Source organism: Neovison vison, chromosome 7 (assembly GCF_020171115.1).
Source record: "Neovison vison isolate M4711 chromosome 7, ASM_NN_V1, whole genome shotgun sequence".
Lineage (NCBI taxonomy): Eukaryota > Metazoa > Chordata > Mammalia > Carnivora > Mustelidae > Neogale > Neogale vison.
In genome coordinates this window covers 113986105-114008161 of record NC_058097.1, presented here as the reverse complement: position 1 = coordinate 114008161, position 22057 = coordinate 113986105, and the positions used below count along the sequence as shown (strand labels likewise).

Here is a 22057-nt window from a genome sequence, read left to right as displayed (position 1 = left end):
GACTCCTGCGTCCGCCCCAGCTGCCTACCCGCCTCAGCACCTGTCGCTCGGTGTGTCCCGGAGCCGGCGCCCCTTACTCCGTCGGGGCCAGGGAGTGCCATGGTTTCCCTGCCCAGGCCCCCTGCGACCAGCTTGCTGCGGTTTTTGTTCCTGGGGCTGAGTACCCTCGGTGAGTGAAACGTGCTCCGGGAGGGAGCTTGAGACGGGAAATGGGATGAATCTGACCCTGAGGGAGGTGGTCTTGGGCACTGATGAAGGAAATGGATGGATGGGGCCACCCCCCTCTGACTCTTGCCCTCCTCCCCCACACTCCCTCCCCCCTCTACCCACCCAGGGCATCACTGGCTGGGGTTGACTTCTATCTCCGCTGTGTCCCGACAACTACCACTTTGGGTGTGGACTCTGCCGGGTTGGAGAGAGGGTCAGGGCATCTGTGTGGGTAGACCTCTCTGGGAGTTGTGCGAACCATTTCTCACCAGCACCTCCCACCTCCACCCAGCAGGGCCAGATGAGCTGAGCGGCTAGATGAGACACAGGCTAAAGAGCTTAAGGACTTAACTCCAGCCCCCTTATGTCCCCCACCCCACACAGGAGCTGATATGTAAGAACCCCAGGAATCCCCTGGATCCCAGGCTTGGCAAACGCACTTCACATCAATTCCCCAGTCCAGATCCTCACTCTCCCCCCTCCAGCTTCCTGCCCTGGGAATAAAGGGAGGTGCCCCAAAAGTTTGACCGTGAGGTCACTTGGGACACAGGAAACGGGGGAGGGGTTTGAATGCCTAAAGGAGCAGAATTGTGACCCCCCCCATGAGGTCCACCACCCCCATTGGTTCCCAGAGCTAACCGGACAAAGGAAATAGAAGTTTCCTCAAAGAGTCAGAGAAGAAGGGCGCTTCCTTGGAGCAAGTGTTCAAGGAGTGCTGAAGTCTCCAGGAGCTCTCGGGAGCTGGGGATGGTCCATTGTGACATCTGAAGAGTAAGGGCCCAGCAAGAACTAAACCCATTGTAAGCGTCTTCCTCTGGGGCTGTCTTGCCATCTCTTTTCAAGGATCTCCAGAAGGGTGAAGGGTGAGTTTGTCAAGGTCAAATTTAACTCATTTCACTCAGGTTGGAAGTCACAGATACAGAGAGACAGAGTGAAATTCATCCACAGTGATGGGGACAGAGACAGGGACCAGCTAACTCTCACCCATGCCCCCTTTAGCCTGATTTGTGCTGCAAGAGTGTTGGGGCATGAAGTGATTAGGGTCCCTAGACAGAGGACTCCGAGCAGCGCACCCGCTACACCAAAGCCTGGACAGTTTTCTGTCCCTGTAGGCTCAGTGGGCCTGCTCCAGATCCCTTCACTTCTTGGCTGCCTTCTCCCAACGGCAACCTCAGCACCCCTTTCCCTTCTGCATTCTATCCCCAACTCCCCCATCTCTCTGCTGGGGCTTTTGCCAAGCAAGGGAGACAAGTCCCAGTTCCTTGATTGGGCAGTGTCTGCACCCTCCTGCAACTTCTCCTTTTCCTATCCTAACTCTGGCCCTTAGTTTTCTCAAGGACAGCCCAGGCCCAACCTCCCTACCAGGCGGCCCAGGGGGTTGCTGACCTCCACCAGCCACTCAAGAGTTAACTGGCACTAGGGCCCAGGGCCCGGGGGCAGGCACCAGCTCTGCTGGACTCCGAGGCACTGGGCTGTCAGGGAGGCACTGGGCTGTCAGGGAGGCCCGGCAGCTCCACGCTCCTCGATCCTCGGTGGCTCTGTGCTGGCTGCTGCCCCTGGGGCGTGAGAAGCCCGCAGGGGGAGTTTCTCAGAGAAAAGGAGACTAAAAATAGTAGCCTCGGGGAGCAGGCCCATTTTTTGTGCTTCTTTGGGCCTTGCCGGCTCCATCACTCTGGTCTCGGAGTGGGCCAGAAGGGTCCCTTTCTTGGCCTGTTCCTGTGTCCTTCACTAGGACCCAACCACTCGGTTGTCCTCTGCCTGTGGTACCGCGGACCCTGCCAGCGAAAAGGGGCTTCTGCTGCCGTGGACACCCAGGCCTGACGGTGCCCTAGTTTCAGCTCTTAATTTCCCACTGGGGCGTAGGACAGGGAGCCTTTGCCTAGACCCCAGTGTGTCCATCACTAGCTCTTTTACCGCCGCCACCTTTCGCAGTGAAAAAAGGTCAATGCAGGACCTGGGGGAGGTCGCTGGGGGCACCTGCGGCGAAGGAAGCTCGAGCGTCTCCGGGGCCCCAGGCAGGTTTCCCGACGGGAACTGTTTGCGGTCTCTCGGGAGTGCGCTGCAGAAAGGCCGGGGGAGATCCGGCACCGCCCGCAGGCCTCCTGTAGTCCTGGCCTCCCGAGACCCGCGTGCGGGCCGGGTCCGTGTGGGTCCCCAGGGGGGAGTCGGACTCCTTGAGGCAGAGTTTGTTTTCTCCTGTAGAACCTCCGGTCCAGCGGCGCCCCGGTCATTGTCTTCTGGCTTATCACCGGGCACAAGTTTCCTGCCCAGCCCGCAGGGACCCGCCAGGAAATGGATAGGGGGGTGCTGCGAAAGCCAAGGAATAGGGGTGGGGGTTCTGGAAAGACGCGCAGGCGGAAAGCCGTGGGGGTGGCTCGCATCCTGGCCGGATCCGCGCCGGGACCCTTAGGGGCCTGCAGCCCGGCTCCAGGAGGGCGGAAAGCCCGGCCTGCGTGCGGCCTCTGTCCGCGCCTTGGTCGCCTGGTCATCACGCGGAGATGGCGTCTCGGACTCAGAGTGCGGAGGCCAGGGGCTACGGTGGCTAGCCTCCTGGGGCCTGGCCGGTACAAGCCCAAGGTTATTCCTCCCAAGGGCTTAGGATTCCGCTGCTCCATTGCCTCTCAGAAGGGCAAAAAGTGAATGTTTCTGGACGTCATCAGCAAGCACTGGTTCCACTGTCCTCTTCTCGAAACCGACACCCCGGTCCACCTCCTGAATGCCAAACACACGCAGATTTGTACTTGACTGCCAGGGGGCCCTCGTTCGTGTTCCAGTTCTGCCCGGGATTTCCTACGACATCATAGGACCCTCCTAGATCGCCTGGACCCCCAAAGGGCCCCTTTCTGGGCCTCTACTCTCTGCTTTCCCAGGGCAGGCCTGGGTCGGGACGGAGCGAGAGGCGGGGGAGCGCGGCGGTCAGTCGGTCAGCTGGAGCGCTGAGCGGCTCTGGTCTCTCTCTCGGAGCTGTTAGTTCAGAAGGAGCCGCGGGTTAATCGCTAATCTGGCGGCCTCCCAACCCCCTCCACCCGTCGGGTTGAGAAGCCGGAGCGGGGAACGCTTGCGATCCTGACCAGCGTCGCTACGTCCTCTTGGCTCCCTCCCGGGTGAAATTGAGGGAGCAAGTGGGCTACATGAAGTGAAGATTAAAAGTATTCAACACGCCCTTCCTCTTAGAGATCTTCCTCTCCCCTCGCTGTGGAAATCAGCCCCCTCTTCTTGGTGCTCTGAAATCTGCTCCTCTGGGTACAAATAAATGCACAGAAATGGGTCCCTACCTCTGTTAGGAACCCACAGGCAGGCAGAGATTACGGAGAATACGTTCTGATGAAAGCAGGACACTAGGTCAGCAGTCCCTGGGCCTCGAGGCCTACAGAGGTGGGACTCTGCCGGAGTCTTCCTTCAGCATTCTATCCCCAACTCCCCCATCTCTCTGCTGGGGCAGAGATCCTCCCGCTGCGCTGGGCAAGATGCGGAGGCGGAGGAGCCAGGAGCCAGTCCTCCGAGCTCATGCCTCTGTGCTCTTGTCCCCAGCGTCCCCCTCACAGGCCCAGCTGGAGCTGCACGTGCCCTCTGGCCTCACCAGGTTGAAGGCAGTGGAAGGATCAGAAGTGGTGCTCCCAGCGTGGTACACTGTGCAAGGACAGGTATCTTCGTCCCAGCGGTGGGAGTTGCTCACGGTGATGTGGTTCTTGGAGCAAGAAGGGAAGGATCTGAACCAGGTGAGGGAGGGCTGCATCTCAACTGGAGGCTACACGCTGTGGCTGAGCGTGGGGAAGAAGTGGCCAGAGCGGGAGGGTTGGCCAGGGGTGGGGGATGGGGAAGGAATATTCGGGAAAAAGTAAGGTCCTCCTCACCAGCTCAATTTTTGCTCTGACCTTGGAGGCCCCCAAAGAATTTTCTTTTCCCCAACTTACCCTAGAAATCCAGGACACAAAAAACAGGAAAGTGGAAAGGCATTTTGCTTTGCTTCGGGGGAGGGGCAGCGAGGATTGGGGTTTGAGGACCAGGGAAGGGTTAAGGCAAGTTTCTCACAACTTGAAAAAGCTGAGCATCTTCCTATTTTCACCTTCTTTGTGCTTCCGGGCGCTGTCACAGTCCACTTCTTTTCCTGAATCCGTCCCACTGCCCCTACAGGGGCAGTCTCCTTTCCCAACCTCACATCTACCCTCTTTCCTGATATCAGATTTCTTCTCAGAGGTTATTTACCCGGAAGCCAATGAAACTTCATTTTCAGAGCCCCTTATTTGCTTGGGCTCTCCCAAGGCTCTGGAAAGTATTTTCTAGAGGTCATTTGATAAATAGGAGTACATATGAGAGAAATCTAGATTGCAGGGGTACATCCAGGGTTTCACAGAGCCTGAATTTATAAATGGGGAAGGGGGGACATCTTCAAGAAGAAGATTATAAAAAGATTAAAAAAAAATCTTTGACCTACCCCCTGTAATCTAAGTTTCTTTCATAAATACCTTCTGTTTACATTATCCCTCACCCATCGTACCACCTTTCTAAACACCCCAAGAGGGAAATGAAGAGACTAAGCATACGGGATCAAGAACTGTCCTGGGGAAGAGGACCCAGGGGCAGGGAGAGAGAGGGGAGGGAGACAGTGGGGGAATGGGGAGCTGGGACGGGTCAGAGGAGGTGAGTGCAGGGGAGAAGCACTTGAAGACTGCCAGTTTGGGGGAGGGGGGATTAGCTGAACCTGTGGGCACAGGGCACACACGAAATAACGGGGAGGCATTGTGTCCCACACCAGGTGCTGGCATACATCAGTGGGACCACGTCAAGCAAAAATGGGGTATCCCTGGTCTACTCCATGCCTTCCCAGAACGTGTCACTGCGGCTGCAGGACCTCCAGGAGAAAGACTCTGGGTCCTACCGCTGCTCTGTGAATGTTCAAGACCACCAAGGCATCAAAAGGAGCCATAGCAGCAAAACTTTAGAACTCAGTGTGCTGGGTGAGTGAAAAGCACACACTTGGCAACACCTTCCCCAGCCCCATGGGAGCCCAAGCAGGTCTGTCTCCCAAAGGGCTGAGTGTAAACGTTAGAGGAGGCAGACAGAGTGACAGAAGTGGGGAGGGTGTGTTGGGGTGGGTGGGAGGGATATGTTTGTTCCCTGGGGTTGAGCTTTTAACCTGTCTCCCTGCTTCAGTTCCTCCAGCTCCTCCATCCTGTGGTCTCCTGGGTGTGCCCCGTGTGGGGACCAATGTGACCCTGAGCTGCCAGTCCCCGAGGAGTAAGCCAGCTGCCCAGTACCAGTGGGAGAGGGCACCCCCATCCGCCCAGGTTTTCTTTGCACCAGCTTTAGGTGAGGGAACTTGAGACTGTGGCTGGGGGAGGGAAAGATGAGAGGCACCAGAGGGACTGGGGTGAAAGGGGAGGTCGTGCTGCAAAATTCTGGGCTGAAGAAGGGAGTGGGGAGAAGGGATGGAAAAAGAGGACCCAGCAGGTGCAGGCTCTGTGTTGGGGGCTTTCACACGCTGTATACTTGTGTCACTGAAGAGGCTCTTGAGCTAGATAATCTGCATTAAAATTCCAGCTCTGTCGTGTACTAGCTGTACTTGGCTCTGTGCTTCCATTTGTAAAACGGGGTGTCATAGCCCTGATTTGAACCCACTAATTATAAAAAATGTTTTGGGACAACTGGGACATTTTCAATATGGATAATTAGATAATTATTATTAGGTATTAGATAATTCCGTTAAAGGATTATTAACTTAGCAGATGTGGCCGTGGTATTATAGTTATGTAGTCGATGCCCTTATTTTTTGGGGACTTATGGTGAGCATTTATTTTTAAGTGTCTCACAAAAAGAGGGAAATGAAGTAAGTATAGCAAAATGTTGGCAAACTACATGGGTATGTGGAATTTCATTTTGTCCCTCTTTCTACTTTTCATTTGACCATTTTTATAATAAAAATTATTTGTATTTTTTAAAAGATTTTATTTATTTATTTGACAGAGAGATAAAGAGCACAAGTAGGCAGAGGAGCAGGGAGAGGGAGAGGGAGAAGCAGACTCTCTGCTAAGCAGGGAGCCCCATGAGGGACTAGATCCCAGACCCTTGGGATCATGGCCTGAGCCGAAGGCAGCTGCATGACTAACTGAGCCACCCAGGTGCCACAAAAATCATTTGTATTTTTTAAATAGTGCTCAAGCTCATAGGTTTGTTGTGAAATTTTCGCAAGTTAGTTCAGGTAAGGAACTTAGTCTCTGACATAGAGTAAGTGGCCAATAAACTTTAACTGTAATAAATATTATTTCATATAATCCTTTCAACACCATCAAGGAGGTCATATTACCCCTTTTACAGATCAAAAAGTTGGGACCCAGGGATAGCAAGTAACCTGTTTAAAGTCACATGTCCTATTCTGGACGTCAGGTTTTCTGATTCCTAGCCTACTGTGTGTGTTCTTTCTCACCACACCACCAATCGGAAATAAAAGCAAACATGGTGCTTGGGTTTTTCTGGGCACCAGTTCCTCTTGGAATCTTTTTAGATCTCAATCAGGGACACTGACCTGTGGAAATGGGGAGGGTCATCGAGTTAGCAGCATGATGGTTGTCACAACTTTTACCACTGTGAGGGAACAGACAGATGAGTCTCCCAGAGAGTCAGAGAGGACATTCCAGAAGGGACAGAATTTTTTCCAGTGGGAAAAAGGGTCCCTGGACTGATGGCCCAATTGTGTCCGCAGATGCCATCCGTGGATCCTTAAGCCTCAGAAACCTTTCCAGTCCCATGTCTGGAGTCTATATCTGCAGGGCCCACAATGAGGTGGGCAGTGCCCAGTGCAATGTGACCTTGGAAGTGAGCACAGGTCAGTGAGGGGTAAGTGTGGTTAAGGAGAAGATTGGACAACGGTGGGGGTGGGGTTGCAAGAGGAGAGGAGGCCTCCTGCTGAGGCCTCTCACTGTTAACAGGACAAATGTTTCTACAAATGTCTGGTCACTGCATTTTCTGCTTGACAGGAAGAAGAAAAAAATGTTTATGGCTGCAGTGGGGTAGAGGGATTGGAGGGGGTGGGGACCAGTGTCTCCCCTGGATGTCTGCCCCTGACACCAAGGCTTTTCCAGGGCCAGGGCCTACGGTTGTTGCTGGAGCTGTTGTGGGCACTCTGGTTGGACTGGGGCTGCTGGCTGGGCTGGTCCTCTTGTACCAACGCCGAAGCAAGGCCCTAGAGGAGCCGGCCAATGATATCAAGTAAGTGTATCTGGTCTTTGCCCCAGTGGAGTTCTCCAAGCTTCCCTTGGCTGGGTGTTCAGGCCGCTGTCATCTAAGGGAAAGGTGGGCAGTGACTGAAACTTCATTCCATTGGGGGAACTTTAAGGGAGGGGAGAGTGAAACGGTGTCTGAGCAGGGAATAAGACAAAGCAGGTAGAAATCCTCCCTTCTTCCCCACTCCAGCTTCTGACCTCTTAATCACTTCTTTGATCACTAGGGAGGATGCCACTGCTCCCCGGACCCTGCCTTGGCCCAAGGGCTCAGACACAATCTCCAAGAACGGGACCCTTTCCTCTGTCACCTCAGCACGAGCCCTCCGGCAGCCCCAAGGTCCTCCCAGGCCTGGTGCACTGACCCCCACGCTCAGCCTCTCCAGTCAGGTCCTGCCCTCACCCAGGTTGCCCAGGACAGATGGGGCCCAACCTCAGCCAATATCCCCCAGCCCCGGTGGAGTCTCTTCCTCCGCTCTGAGCCGCATGGGTGCTGTCCCTGTAATGGTGCCCGCCCAGAGTCAGGCTGGGTCTCTGGTGTGATGGTCCAGCCACTTATTGCCCAAGCCATCTGGTTTCTCTCCTTCCTGTAAGGGTCAGCCCTAGCTCAGAGGCCTGAGTCTTGGGGGACCACCTTCCAGACGCCCAGTCCTCCACCCACATCTTTCTCTACTATGGGAAAACTGAGTCTCAGTTAAGATCCAAACGTCAGGAGGTAGAAGAAGAGGAAGTGGACCTCAGGTTAGGAAGCGCGCCCACCCCCTTCCCCAGTCCTCCCTATGACGGCAGGGAACGCTGGTCTGGGTGAGGACTGCTGTCCAGTGAGTCCTCCAGGCCCCCTCCATCTGTACTCCTCCCTATCTAACAGCACAGTCACTCCCACTTCAGCTCCCTGCATTCCTATAACCTGTCCTGCTGTCTTGGTTGGGTTTTGTTGGGACAGGGGATAGGGAAAGTATTTTTTTAAACTAACTTGAAATGTGTGTTTTTGTTTTTATTTTGCAAATTTCAATAAAGATGCATTGTGTTTGTATGAAAAGTACTAGTCAGTCATTTGCCTTTTCAAACCCTGGAGGGCTTTTCCACACAACTTCCTGGAACAGCTCTTCTAGAGTCAATAAAAGGGTCATTTGTGGGGGCGCCTGGGTGGTGCCACTGGTTGAGGCTCAGATCCTGATCTCAGGGTTGTGATCTCAGGGTCCTGAGATCGAGCTCCAGAGTCTGCCAGGGATTTTCTCTTCCTCTCCCTCTGCCCCTCCTGCTCGTTCTCTATCTAAAATAAATAAATCTTAAAAATAAATAAAAGGGTCATTAGCTCTCAGGTATCATGGGGAGGGCCCAAAAAGTCTGGGGCCAGGAAGACCCTAACCCACTCGGAGCAGGAAAGGGTTGAAACCTGGTGCCTTTCCTGCTAAGGGTGCTCACAGACTTGGGGTGTCGGTGCTCTTAATCTCCAGCTTCCTCTTAAGGGTAGGAGGGTGAAACCTGACTTGTTCCTCCCTCTCCCAGACCACTGAGTCCTTAACATACACATCCTGCCCTCCAGTGCAGTGAGGGAAAGTTGGACATAGGACAGGATGTAGGCCCGTGCTCCAATTCTGCCACCCCTGTCCTGTCAAGGGTGGGGTCTCCTCCAAGACTCAGTTTCTCTGCCCAGACAAGGAGTGCCGAGACAGAGAGTGGGGAGGGGGCTGTGGTTTCCATGGGAGACTCCTACCTCAGCAAGCCTGATAAAGGTGCCAAAGAAGGATCTCAGACAAAAGAAGGGCTAGGAAGAATAAGACTCTCTGAAGGGGTCAGAAAGGGTCTTCTGCCTGGGCTCATGCTCTGGAACACCAAAGTAGTGATGTCCACTTGCCAACTCAGGTTATTAAAATGCCTCCCTCTTCTTCCGGGGCCACTCTTTGTTTACAGATCACTCCAGATCTGATCCTTTCCCATGAGGTGCCCACCCAAGCCCTGCTCTTTTCCTCAGGACCTGACAGTTTCAGAAACGGGGGAAGAGGAAGGAAGAAGGGAGTGAGGCTAGGATGATTCCAGTATTGGGGCTGGAGGAGGGAGGAGCATTTCCTTACCTGAGGGCAGCGGCCTCTCCCCTTGTTTGCTCTGAGATAGCCAGTCTCGCTGCTGCCCTGCACAAGGAGGCTGCCCTTTGGGTGCTGCCTTCCCTCGCCCAGATCCAGATGCCCAGACCGACCCCCAGGCAGCTGGACTCGGACATGGCCCGGCTTCTGGGGCCCATCCTCTGCGGAGCCCTGCTGGGCTTCGTCTGCCTGGGCGGTGAGGAGGCAGGGGGCGGGGGTGGTGGGGTGGGGGTGGTGAGCTGGGGGCAGAGGCCTGGCCTCCCGGCTGCGGGTGGGGAGCGGGCTCAGTCCCGCGGGGGGGGGGGGCAGGGGTGCTGCGGGCGGGATGGGGAGAGGGCGTCGAAGGCCGGGCGGGCGGGTGAAAGACACAGTCACGAAAACCTGTGGGCAAGTGCGGCCTCCCCGGCAGGGTTTAACCACCACCGGACTATTGTTTTCCTTTCCCTGACAAACACACCCTCATACCTGGCCCAGTCTCGGTCCTTTTACCCACAAAAACCCTGCCTAGACGTGTGCTCCTCCCTCCGGAAACCTCAGGTTTCGAGAAGGGAGTGATTGAGGGCCGGGAGCTGAGCTCAGGAGGAGGGAGGGAGGCCCCCTACCCAACCCTGGGCCTTGGAAGCCGCATGTTGGGCCAGACCCCCACACCCCCACCGGGATTTGGGGCCGGGCCTCCACTCCACCCCAGCCCCGGGCCTGGCGCCGCGCGAGCGCTTCTCCCGCCGGCCTCCCGTCCCTCTTCGTCCCGCAGGCCCCGGGCTAGCCGTGGAGGTGAAGGTCCCGGCCGAACCCCTGAGCACCCCCGCGGGCAAGACCGCAGAGCTGATCTGCAGCTACAGCACGTCGGTGGGAGACAACTTCGCCCTGGAGTGGAGCTTTGTGCAGGCTGGGAAGCCCATCTCGGAGTCCCATCCCGTGAGCTGGAGTGGGGGTGGCTGGGAGAGGCTGGAACAGAGGGCCCTCCCAGGATGAGGGTGCTGGTCAGAGAGGCTGGGTTTGGGGATCAGCAAACCCAGGATGCTTGGATGAAAAAAATGAGTGGTCTCTTTCTAGATGTTCTTAGGACCACAGTCTGCATGACTCCAAACCCCATATATGGCTCTGTATATCCAAGCTCTCTCCCTCTCTCCCCTAACTCCTACAAGCAACTCTCCTATCTCTGTTTCAGTTAATAAGCCCACTGACACTCAGCTTTGGTGATTGTTAGTAAGATCAAATGATGTCCCTTCCAGGAGTGTTTGCGTTAATCCACTCCCCTGGCCCCCCAATCCCTGCAAATTGAGACCCATGCTTAGCTGAAAGCAGTAAAACTAGTTCATTTAGCACTTGGGAAAGGGACGGTATTTGGGAACAGATAGACCTTGCTTGTTCTGGCTTCAGAGCATTAGCTTCCCTGTCTGGTATAAAAAGAGGGGCCCCTAATACCTTCTTATACCTGCTTTCGAAAAAGGACTGTAGAGTTGACACCAGGCAGAAAAAAACACGTATGTGTGTCTTCTGCTTCTCCCCAGATTCTGTACTTTACCAATGGCCATCTGTATCCAACTGGTTCTAAGGCAAAGAGGGCCAGCCTACTTCAGAACCCCCCCACAGGAGGGGTGGCCACCCTGAAACTGACTGATGTCGACCCCTCAGACACCGGAACTTACCTCTGCCAAGTTAACAACCCTCCAGATTTCTACACCAATGGGTTGGGGCTAATCAACCTTACTGTGCTTGGTAAGGCAGGCTGGGGACCCAGCAGCCACCCGTGTACCCTGAAAGATTGCACTGGTCCGGCTAAATCCTCCCTGCCCCCCAGACCCCCTATTTCTACCCCAAGCACACACTGCACTGGGGACCCCAAGGGGAAATACATCCTTCCCAAAGTACTCCATCCTCCACAAAGATGGAGGAAGAAGACTCCTCCCTCAGTTCCTAGTCACAAAAGATTCAAGAGAAAGCCTTTCCCATATATAGATCTGAGTTATGCCCCCCAATAACCCTATCTTTGGGGGGGACGTCCCATTTGTAGCTCAGATTCTGTCTCTCCTTAGGTCAGTGGCAGAGAAAGGGAGTGGCCATGAAAGGAAAAAGGGCCCCTGTTACTAGGCACCAACCTTCTGTGCAGAGTTTCCAGCTCACTCCAACCCAGAACCTGCTCAGAGATGAGCAGACAGGAACTACTAAAGAGTCTGGGGATGTCTAGATGGAAAAGTGAGAACTTAGGAGGTGTGTTAAAACTGCTTTCAAGTATCTGAAGGCTTGTCCTATGGAGGAGAGAGTTTTCATTTCTCTTTGTGAGCAGAAATTGGGACCAAATGGGTAGATATTATATTAACACAGATTATGGCTCAACATGAAGAAAAATTTTCTAGCAATCAGAATTTCCAGTAGTGGCAATCATTTCCTGGGGAAATGTGGAATGTGGACAGAAGTGGACTACTATTTGGTGGGAGTGCCAGAGCAGGAAATCTAGCACTTAATGGGGAGGCAGGGCAGAGCTAAAAGATGGCTAAGGTACTTTCTTTGATTTTTGCAGTGCCCCCTAGTAGTCCCTTGTGCAGTAAGAGTGGTCAGACCTCTGTGGGGGGCTCTGCTGCACTGAAATGCAGCTCTTCCCAGGGAGCCCCCCGGCCAGTGTACAACTGGGTACACCTTGGATCTTCCCCTACACCTTCTCCTGGCGGCATGGTGCAAGGTAAGGGCCTGGGGCACCCGGCAAGAGGGGTCTGAGGTCCTGGGCAAATCTGCTCTCTAAACTCCATGTCCCCTCACTTCTCAGTTCTGTGCCTGTGGGTCCGAGACAGACGGCTATACCTTTCCCTCTTCTTTCCTGGTGTCTGTATTGTTCCCTCCTATCTGTCTTCCTGCCATCTGTAGCTCTGTGCTCCTGGAAGGATTTCTCGTTACATGCACTCCTGGGATGTTGGAAGACAGTGGAAGATGAGGGGGGTCTTTTATGATTCCCACTTTTGAGGATTTCTTAAGGGTCGTGGATCACTTCCAAGCTTCCCAGAGAGGAAGCTGAGACAGAGTAGCGAGGAGGGGCTTGAATCATTTAGTCAGTGTCTTGGGAGGAACCAGAGAAATGGGTAAGAGCCTTGGATTCTCAGCCTTCTCATGCTTGTTCCAGTGCCCTGTCCCTTACCCCAGCTCCAGCACACTCCTTTATCAATACAGAGAGCCCCCCAGATCATCTGGTGTGTGTTCTGCCTTCTAAAGGGAGGGTAAGCAGCTTAGTGAAACATTTGGGGGAGCTTTGGGTCACCCCAGAAGATACCATTTCTAGCAATCAAGCCTTCCCTCCATCCCAGTCAGGAACCTGCTATCAGCCAGTAAGCATCTCACTCCGATTCTGTGAATGTGCCCTCTCCCTCTCCCCTGAAAAGGCAGCGTTGCAGGGTGGAAAGAGCACAGAAGTGGCAGTGGCTTTGGCACTTCCTTTCTGGGTCGCCTCAAATGATTACTTTCCTTCTCAGAGCCACCGTCCCCCCTAATAAAGGAGATTAGTCCCTTCCTGACAGGATTGTGGTAAGGATGAAATGAAATATGCTTTCATCATAGTAGGCGCTCCCTGTGAGTTGAATGAATGATGGAACCCTTCCTCTTTACCCTCCAGATGAGGTGTCTGGCCAGCTCATTCTCACCAATCTCTCCCTGACCAATTCTGGAACCTACCGCTGTGTGGCCACCAACCAGATGGGCAGTGCGTCCTGTGAGCTGACCCTCTCTGTGACTGGTAGGCTATGCTGGGCAGAGGTCTGGCTGGCAGGCCCAGGCTGGGAAGGCTGCATGAGACATCTGAGCAGGGGCAAGGAAGGTCTGCTCCTCTGAGTTCCTTGTGTGCCCTTTAGACCCATCCAAAGGCCGAATGGCTGGGGCTGTGATTGGGGTGCTCCTGGGTGTGCTGTTCCTGTCAGTCGCTGTGTTCTGCCTGATAAAGTTCCAGAAAGAGAGGAGGAAGAAACCCAAGGAGACATATGGGGGTAGTGACATTCGGTGAGCAGGAGGGTTGGGCGGGGGAGGGGTGTCACAGAAAAGGGGAAAAGGAGAAAAGGGCTTGGGTTATGAGTAGGTGACTTCAGCCCTCAAACTCTGACATCTTTCAAGTTGTTTGGGGGTAAGGAGTGCTGCTCAGCTCTGGGATTTGGTGGTGGGGGTGGCAGGTACAGCAAGTGCACTTGCGTGTGAGCAAGGCACAGGGTGGAGGACTTGGTTCATGGCTTCCCTCACCCTCCTCATACTTAAAAGAATTTTCAGTTTTTAAGGCCTTTTCGTATAGATATACAAGAGTTGCATTTGTCCTGAGACTTCAACTGAGTTTAGTTCTGTGTGGGAAAAGCTGCCTTGGTCACCCATGTGAGCGGTCAGTCGTGGGGTCCAGAAGAGGGCTCAGAGCAATATTTCACCACGTGTGGTCTTCAGATTATCTGAACAAAAAACACCAGGGGCTTCTTAAACATTCAGATTCTGGCTACTTCCTATATCCCTCCTGAAGCAGTGTGTGTGTGTGTGTGTGTGTTCCCGCGCACACGTGATGGGGCATGGAATCTTCATTTCAACCCAAATTCCACAGATGATTGTCACGCACAGTAAAAATCTCAAGTCTTGGGCACCTGGGTGGCTCAGTGGGTTAAGCCTCTGCCTTCGGCTCAGGTCATGATCTCAGGGTCCTGGGATCGAGTCCCACATCGGGCTCTCTGCTCAGCAGGGAGCCTGCTTCCTCCTCTCTCTGCCTACTTGTGATCTCTCTGTCAAATAAATAAATAAAATCTTTAAAAAAAATCTCAAGTCTTTAGGATAGAGAATTGGTGGGGGTCCCTTGAGGGATACCCCCAGCCTTCACTAAAAAATTTTCTTCTATCTATCAGGGAGGATGCCACTGCGCCTGGGATTTCTGAGCAAACATCCGTGAGAGCGGATTCTAGCAAAGGGCTCCTGGAGAGGCCCCCCTCTGCCAACAGTGTGACGACCACCAAGTCCAAGCTCCCTATGGTTGTCTGATCACCCCCTCATCCTTGCGGGGGAGTATCAAGAATTAAAGCCTTTGGGCACCATATTGTCTCGCTCTTCTTTCTGCCGGCATAGCAAATTCCTCTAGGCGGCACAAAGAATATCACCAGTAGAAGATGGAATGGGCTTGGAGTCCTAGAGGAGGTGCTGTAGGTGGGAAGTCTGGTTGGCTCCAAGAAAGTAGGTTCTAACAAGGTCCTCTTCCCCTATTCTCCCCCTCCTCGCCTCAAATTTCAAGTGAAATTTGCTCAAGCTTCAGGTGATGGCCTTGTGCACCCAAACTCCCTTCCCTCCGGCACCCTCTGAATACTTGGACATTCCTCTTTATTGTTCACATTCCAACCCAGCACGGTCACATGCACACACGGAGATAAAAATCCTTCGGGCCACAGCCCCAGGAGCCCGGCGGGGGGCGGGGCTAGCGGGGCGGGGGCGGGGCCGCGGAAGACTCCTCCTACCGAGCCTCCCAGGCGATTGGCGTTTGCATAAACAACAGGAGAGCTGGAGAGGGGAAGCAGATTACAGGCAGACGTGGGCTGGGGTGCGAAATAGGTTACTTGGTACTTTCCCTCACGATCGGAACAGGAGGTATTTAACACCATAAAAACCCTCTTTCCCTCTCTCCTCACCCCAGAGCCAAAGTTCTGGGGCTAGGCTGGGGCGCGAACAGCACGAACACGCAGAGCGCCCCCTTTATCTGAGTACAGAACGAAAGGACTTTTCTTTCTTTCTTTCTTTTTTTTTTTTTTTAAGAGTGTACTTGGGCGACGCTTAGGGCGCCCTCCGCAGTGCGCGCAGGGAAGTGCACGGAGGCTGCGGAGGCAGAGCTGCATGCGGGGTGCGGTCAGAGGTGGGCGAGAAGCAAAAGAAGGAAGATATGAGAGCGCGGGGTTTGGGGCTTGGGTGGGAAGGAAGGGCGAATAGGGACCATATTAGACTGGAGGGCTAACTAAAAGGGCACGGACTTAGCGACTCCTCGACGGAGCCTGCCTGGGAGAGGGGGTCTCTGGGGACGCAGGGAGGGCTCCTGAAGCTGGCAGGCTGGTGGGAAGGAGAGGATCACAAACACTGCAGGGAAGTCTCGTCACTGCGAAGGGGACGCGGCATCCATCTCTCCTCGGCAACTGAGGACAGAGAAGGTCTGAGCACCTGCCCTCCCCGGGACTTCCTCTCCCCCTTCCTTCTCCCTTCCTGAACCAGGACACCGGGGCGGCGAGCGCCAGGGGGCCCTGGTCACCCAGAACCCCCACGCGAGCCACTGAGCCAAAACAAGCCCGCGGCCAGTGCGTGTGTGCGCCGCACTGTGTTTATAGCCTCAGGCCGGGTTTGTGCAGACAAACGCGGGTGGCTGCGTTTCTGTGTTGGTCCAGGTGTGTCCCTGTCGCAGCCTCAGGCGTCCTGATGTATCAGAAAACCCGCAGGCTGGGAGGGGGTGAGGGCGGACAGAGGGAAGGGTGGGGGATTTGGTCCTTTCCTCTCCCCCCCAACCTCAGGCCTCCCACCCGCTTCCGAGTCGTATTCATTACCTTTGAAAATGCTCAGTTCTTCGTCCAGGGCGGGGCAGAAGGGAGGGAGGAGAGAAAGGAACAGGTGAGCTCTCGGGACCCGCAGCGCCCTCAGCCTCCTCCCGGCCACCCACCCCAGGTCTCGGATGTGAGTCGCCCACCCTTAGCTTTCTCTCCACCCCGCAGCCCGCTCGGAGTCTTCGGGTTCCTTCGTGGGGGGAGCCGGGGCCGCTCTCAGCAGGCCCCAGGCTTGGGAAGGGGGGAACCTGCCGCCCGCCGCTCCCTGCCCGCCTCACCTGGTCTAGTCTCCGCTGGGGCCGCCGCCCGCGCCTCCCCGGGCGCCCCCAGCTCCGCCCGTTCCCCCGTGGCCCGGGCCCTTCCGGCCGCGCTCTCCACTCTTTATCTTCTTCCGCGCCATGTGGCCCCGGAAACTCGCCTGGATTTTGGCAGCGGCTGCGTTGGCGCCAGGATCGTCCAGCGGGATGTCTAGGATGTCGTCGTCCGGCTTGGAGCACGCGCTCTCCTGGGGGCGGGGCAGGGGGTACTCGTGGGGTGACTGGGCTGAGACCCCTCGAGAGTGGGATAGGAGTAGAGCCGTGGGGGGCCCGGGATGAGGGGGACCCCCCCTCGCGCGAGTGGGAAGCGCAGAGAGGGGAGCTACGGGCGTGGATTAATAGCTGAGCAAGGGCCGTGCACGCTGCTCTGTGTGTGTGTGTGTGTGTCCCTTCTGGAGAGAGGCAAGCAAAAAGTTAGGGTCAGGGTCAGGGTCAGGTGAACAGCTGGGTTTCCAGCTCGGGAAAGAGTCGTGCACGGTGGAATGGGGTACAAGACAGCCAAATAGCCCTAAGTGAGGGAAGGGTCCATCACCATCCGCTGAGCTGGAGAGCAGCGGAGCTGATGTTGGGTGGGCTGGGAGGAACAAAGTAAACAGCGGCAGGGACTCCTGGACGTGGCTGCTCCTCCCACGTCCTCAGAGGGTGCCTCCAGCTCAGAAGGGCCCCTTCTGAGTCCAGGATTCCCTGGGACAGGGTGTAGAAGGATCAGGCCAGTCCCTTCCCTAAGTAAGATCACAACAGGGATCAAAGCTGGAATTAGGGTGAAGGTGGGGCTAACCCCTGGTAAATCAGCCTCCCTCCACCTAGGGTTAGGGGCCCAGAGACTGCTTTGCCAGTGATTCTTCCTTTTCCAGTGCTCCCCTGGAGGTACTCAAAACAGCAGAGAGGAGGTGGTCTGGGAGAAGCTACAGAGAAAAGGCTTCACTCCAAAAAAGGACAAAGGAAAGATAAGGAGGAGCAAGAAGCCCTTGGTGTTGTGTGCTCCAGAAGAAAGGCGTTATGACAATAGCTATCCATTAAGTACTTCTCTTGTTCCAGGCACAGTAACACAATGTTTTACAGACATTATTTTATTTAGTCCCGGCAAAGCTATGACGCACCTTTTATTGTCATCCTAGCTTACCTCTAATAAAACTGATGATTCAAGTGTTTATAAACCTTGCATGAAGTCATACAGATAGTTAATAGTGGACCTAAGATTCTTACCCTTGCGTGTCAGAGTCTAGAGTATATCTTCAACCCCTATTCAGTAGGATAAGCAAAGGCAGTCAAGAAAATGAGCCAAGCTCTTCCTCTTGTTACCTAATGCTTTCTTGTCTCAGCTCCTTCACTTGCAATCAAAATCATCGTATCTACTCTATGGGTTGTGAGGAAGAATAAACAGCATGATATACATCCACTGTCTGGCACAATCTAGTTGCTCAATAAATGGTAGCGATTATGATGATTCTTTTAATCAATAAGTTGATATGAAATAGTTGTTTCTGTTGGCCAAAAAAACCCCCAAAATTCAATTTCATATGGATAAGCCTATAATAATCATATCCACCCCCAGGCTTCAGGTTTCTGTCTCCCACAGCCTACCCTAGCTGAGATAAGCAAAGGTTAGGGACTTGATGGTATTGATTTTAGAGGTAAGGCTCTGGAATGGAGAGGGCCTCAGTCTCTGAGCCCCTTTCTTGTTTAATATTATGCAAAGCACTAATGTGGGTTGGGATGTAGATGGTTACTGGAGTTAAAAAGGTATTTCTCTTTTGATCTGACCCTCTGGTTTCTGGGCATTGTCTTTATCCCCCCCACCCCCACCCAAGGACTTCTACTTCTTTAAAAATCATACTTCACAATGCTAAACTTCACAGTTCTGCCATTTGTGCTCAAGATGCCCACAACTGATTTAAATGCAGTTAAACAGAGTTATTAAGAGCCAATATGGTTGTAGACGGGATTGGTATTCTTTTTGTCTTCTGCAGGTCTAGCTCTCTCTCTCTCTCTCTCTCTCTGACCTCTTATTCTCCATCTGTAATCAGAAACAGCTCTTTCGAGTTCCTTGATTCTCAGAGCTCACGTCTCTCTTGGAATATCCTTAGGGAACAGTGATTTAAAACCAACCAACCAACCCATCCCTGACCCACCTATCCTTGGCCAGCAGCTATGGAGGAAGGGGTCTCTTCCCCAACCATGCTGTGGCCAACCTGCTATCTCTACCCACCTCAGCCAGATCCAGAATGGAAACCTGGAACAACAGGCAGAGCTACCCAACACACTGCTCCTCCCCCAGAGCAGCTTCTTCTCCCTCCAGCTTAATTCTCAGGGCAGAGCTGCTAAGTGGCCTGTCCACAGGCAGAGCCAGAGAGAGATTAAATGGAATCCAGGCAGGGTCACGGCTCTGGGCTGGTGCCTTGCAAAGCCTGAGAGCTCCGTATGAACCAGAGGTGGGAATGTGCTCTAGAGGGTCAAACAGGAACCATGACTTCTGGTCCCAAGTGGGCATACCACTTCACCGGGGGGGGGGGGGTGTCTCAATTTCTTCAGCTGCAACTGGAACTTGGCCTAGAGGGATAAATCCTTTAGGTCCCCAATCCTAAAGGCCTTAAGAATTATCCCTGTCTGGGTGCCTGCATGGCTCGTGGCTCGGTCAGTTAAGCATCTGCCTTTGGCTTAGGTCATGATCCTGACGTCCCAGGACTGAGACCTGCATAGGGCTCATTGCTCAGTGGGGAGTCTGCTTCTCCCTCTGCTCCTCACCTCATTCTTGCATTATCTCTCTCTCAAATAAATAAATAAATAAATAAAATCTTTTAAGAAAATTATCCCTGCCTATTGCTTACTATATGGCTAGGCCCTGTGCTTTGCACACATTACCTCACTTAATCCCCACTTCAGAGATCAAAAACAGCCTCAGAGACATTTTGTAACTTAACCAAGGCCACAGAGCTAACTAATTGGGATGGGATTCAGAAGCCTCAGGGCAGGTAATTATTTCTAGGAGTTCAGTTAGACCAAGTCAACCAGACTAAGTAAAAGAAAGGATTGGGATCCAAAAAAATGTCTCTTTGCTTTTCATATTAAGTGAATGGAGGGAAGTCATATATATGTGACTGTGTAAATCAGCAACTGGTACATTTGAATCAGCAGCTCTGCGTCTTAAAAAACAACAACAACAAAAAACTGTTTTCTTCCCATTTCTGTTTGAGCCTCCTTACCAAGGGGAAAGAAGGAAATAAGGCAGGAGTAAGTGTTTACCATATACCAGGTCAGATGGTCAGCAAGGAGAGCCCCAGAATGAAAGATAAAGAGGGCTCTGCCTTGGGGTAACCGGCTGGCTCATGCAAGAGGGGGTTGACATTGAGGGGGTTGGGCATAGAGCTTACTTTAAAAAAAAAAAGAAAAAAGACAGTCCTGCCTCTAGACCCCAGATGCACTCTGTTCTCTGCGTGTCCCAGGTCCCTTCCAGCTCTCAGTGCACCTCCACAGAATGGGGATGGGGTAGGAAGATGCTCAGTCCCAGCCTTGTACCAGCTCTCTGCCCGGGGCCATCTGCCCCTGCACCTCTTCTCTTTTTTCTTATCTCCCCCGCCCCACACAATCTGACCATGGTGCTGTCTCTTGCTTAGTCCTTTAGCCCTGCAGATCTGGGACATGGTCTCACAGGGTTGTTTTGATGATTAAATATAAAGTCAGACACATGGTAAACAATCACAAATTGACCAATATTATTGATGTTAATGAATCAAAATCATAATAACAACCACAATGATTCACCTCTAAGTTCTTTCTGCCTCTTGGTACCCAGACATAGGGAAGTTTCACCTCTTATTTTTTTTTTAAGATTTTATTTATTTATTTGACAGACAGAGATCACAAGTAGGCAGAGAGGCAGGTGGAGAGAGAGGAGGAGGCAGGCTTCCCGCTGAGCAGAAAGCCCGATGCGGGGCTCAATCCCAGGACCCTGGGATCATGACCTGAGCCGAAGGCAGACGCTTTAACCCACTGAGCCACCCAGGCACCCCGGAAGTTTCACCTCTTATAAACTGGGTTATTCTTTCCTTCCAAACCCCACTTTTTTTTTTTTTAAGATTTTATTTATTTATTTGACAGAGAGAGATCACAAGTAGGCAGAGAGGCAGACAGAGAGGTGGGGGGAGCAGGCTCCCTGCTGAGCAAAGAGCCCTATGTGGGGCTCGATCCCAGGATCCTGAGATCATGACCTGAGCCAAAGGCAGAGGCTTAACCCACTGAGCCACCCAGGCGCCCCCTCACCTTTTTTTTTTTTTTTTTTCTTTTGTAAGCCATAAGGTGGAGGGTGGGGAGCAGGTAAAGTCATAACCTCTGGTATCTTTAGCCTGGTTGACTGAATGACAAAGAATGCAAGGACTTTGGAGTAGCCTTTCTTCATATGTAGGGGCTATAAATAAATAGTAATTAAAATTAAAAATAAACACATTTGATATATGTATGATCACTGTACTCCTCTAGTGTGCAAGGAGCCAGGTCCTGGGCCAGGCGCTCTCATACCCAAGTCACCTTAACAGCAACCTACTTTGGCATCAGGCACTCGCAGCATCCAGGTCTCCGTGTGGGCGCTGACAAATTGCAGACACTTCCTTGCCTCGCCAGCAGGGCTCTCTCGCGGTCACTTCACCCAGCCCCCTCCGGGGCTAGAAGGCGTTGGGGGACGGGCCAAGCCCTCCCCAGAACCACACTGACTAGGCTCTCTGCTGCCCATCATCAGTCCTAAGCTAACCAATATGAACTGACTGTCCCCCCAACCTCCGGCCTTGCGCTGTACAGTGCACGAGGGTCACGGAGATCATGCTGTCTGCCCACCCACGGCGGCGGCAGTGGGATGGGGAATGGGTGAAGGCGAAAGCTAGGGGAAAGGAGACCGAAAGGAGTCGCCGCAGCTTCGCTACAGTTTACAGCGTCTCTCTGGGGGAAGTTCCTCTTCTCGTCTAACCTGCAGCTTCGCAGCTGCGGAGCCCTGCAGAGTCCCCGGTCCAACCTGGACTGCCTGGCGGATGGGCGTCCAGACGCCCCCGCGAGTTAGGGAGCATTTTTCCTAGGGCTTCCAAGTCAGGCGGGTACCTTCCACCACCCACCACCCACGTCTCAGCAGGCACCCCTTATTGCTCCTCGGTCTTCAGCACCCTCAAATGCACTTCCATCCCTTACTCTCCCTCCAGGGGGTTCTTGGGAGCCCCTTGCCCCAGATCAAGCTGAGTGCCGGTCCCCCCGGCCCTCTAACTTACGGTGCAGCAGTCCATGCTGGTGTTGGGGGTCCTTGGCTGGGGTACAGGCTGGCGCAGGGCGGGGGTGGGGTCTGTGTGGTGCTGGGTGGGGACTCTGGGGCCTTGGGGTGCCCGCTGACCAGCGCCGAAGCAGCCGCTCTGCTCTCGGGTCCTCTCTCCCGCGCTCCGCTCCGCTCGCGAATGTAACCTGAGCCCTTCGGTGGAGAAGCCAATCAGGAGAAGCCTCGGGCAGGGCGGGCGGGGATTCTGCAGGGAGGACCACGCCCCCTCCCTGCTCCCTCCGCCTCGCTCCCGCTCCTGCCCCAACCCCTCCGCCTACACACTTCCATCCATTCCTCCTACACACCCCAGCCTCCCAAATTCAACCCCCTTGTTTGCTGAGGCGGCAGACTGCCAGGCAGATGTACGCCGCCGCAGGCAGAAGGAGGCCCCGACATCCCGGGCACAAACACACTCACATCTGGG

At 53.9% G+C, this 22057-nt stretch overlaps 3 protein-coding genes across 3 annotated transcripts; 2 read left to right on the top strand and 1 right to left on the bottom strand.

The window, feature by feature from the left end:
• The first annotated feature begins 40 nt into the window (after positions 1–40).
• Positions 41–8463, top strand: ESAM (endothelial cell adhesion molecule). Its single transcript, XM_044258116.1, has 7 exons — positions 41–169; positions 3739–3926; positions 4964–5165; positions 5362–5517; positions 6908–7030; positions 7287–7413; positions 7652–8463. Exons 1-7 carry the CDS (start codon positions 100–102, stop codon positions 7965–7967), a joined length of 1182 nt encoding a protein of 393 aa, XP_044114051.1. The 5' UTR covers positions 41–99; the 3' UTR covers positions 7968–8463.
• A 212-nt stretch (positions 8464–8675) lies between these two features.
• On the top strand, positions 8676–14547 carry VSIG2 (V-set and immunoglobulin domain containing 2). Its single transcript, XM_044258114.1, is given in 8 exon segments — positions 8676–9417; positions 9420–9704; positions 10260–10423; positions 11020–11227; positions 12030–12188; positions 13110–13229; positions 13345–13489; positions 14362–14547. Coding segments are annotated over 8 exon segments (1332 nt in total). The 5' UTR covers positions 8676–9299; the 3' UTR covers positions 14495–14547.
• A 263-nt stretch (positions 14548–14810) lies between these two features.
• Positions 14811–21779, bottom strand: NRGN (neurogranin). Its single transcript, XM_044258115.1, has 4 exons — positions 21593–21779; positions 16305–16531; positions 16030–16047; positions 14811–15627 (listed from the first exon to the last, which is right to left on the bottom strand). Exons 1-2 carry the CDS (start codon positions 21605–21607, stop codon positions 16310–16312), a joined length of 237 nt encoding a protein of 78 aa, XP_044114050.1. The 5' UTR covers positions 21608–21779; the 3' UTR covers positions 14811–15627; positions 16030–16047; positions 16305–16309.
• Between the last annotated feature and the right edge of the window lie 278 nt (positions 21780–22057).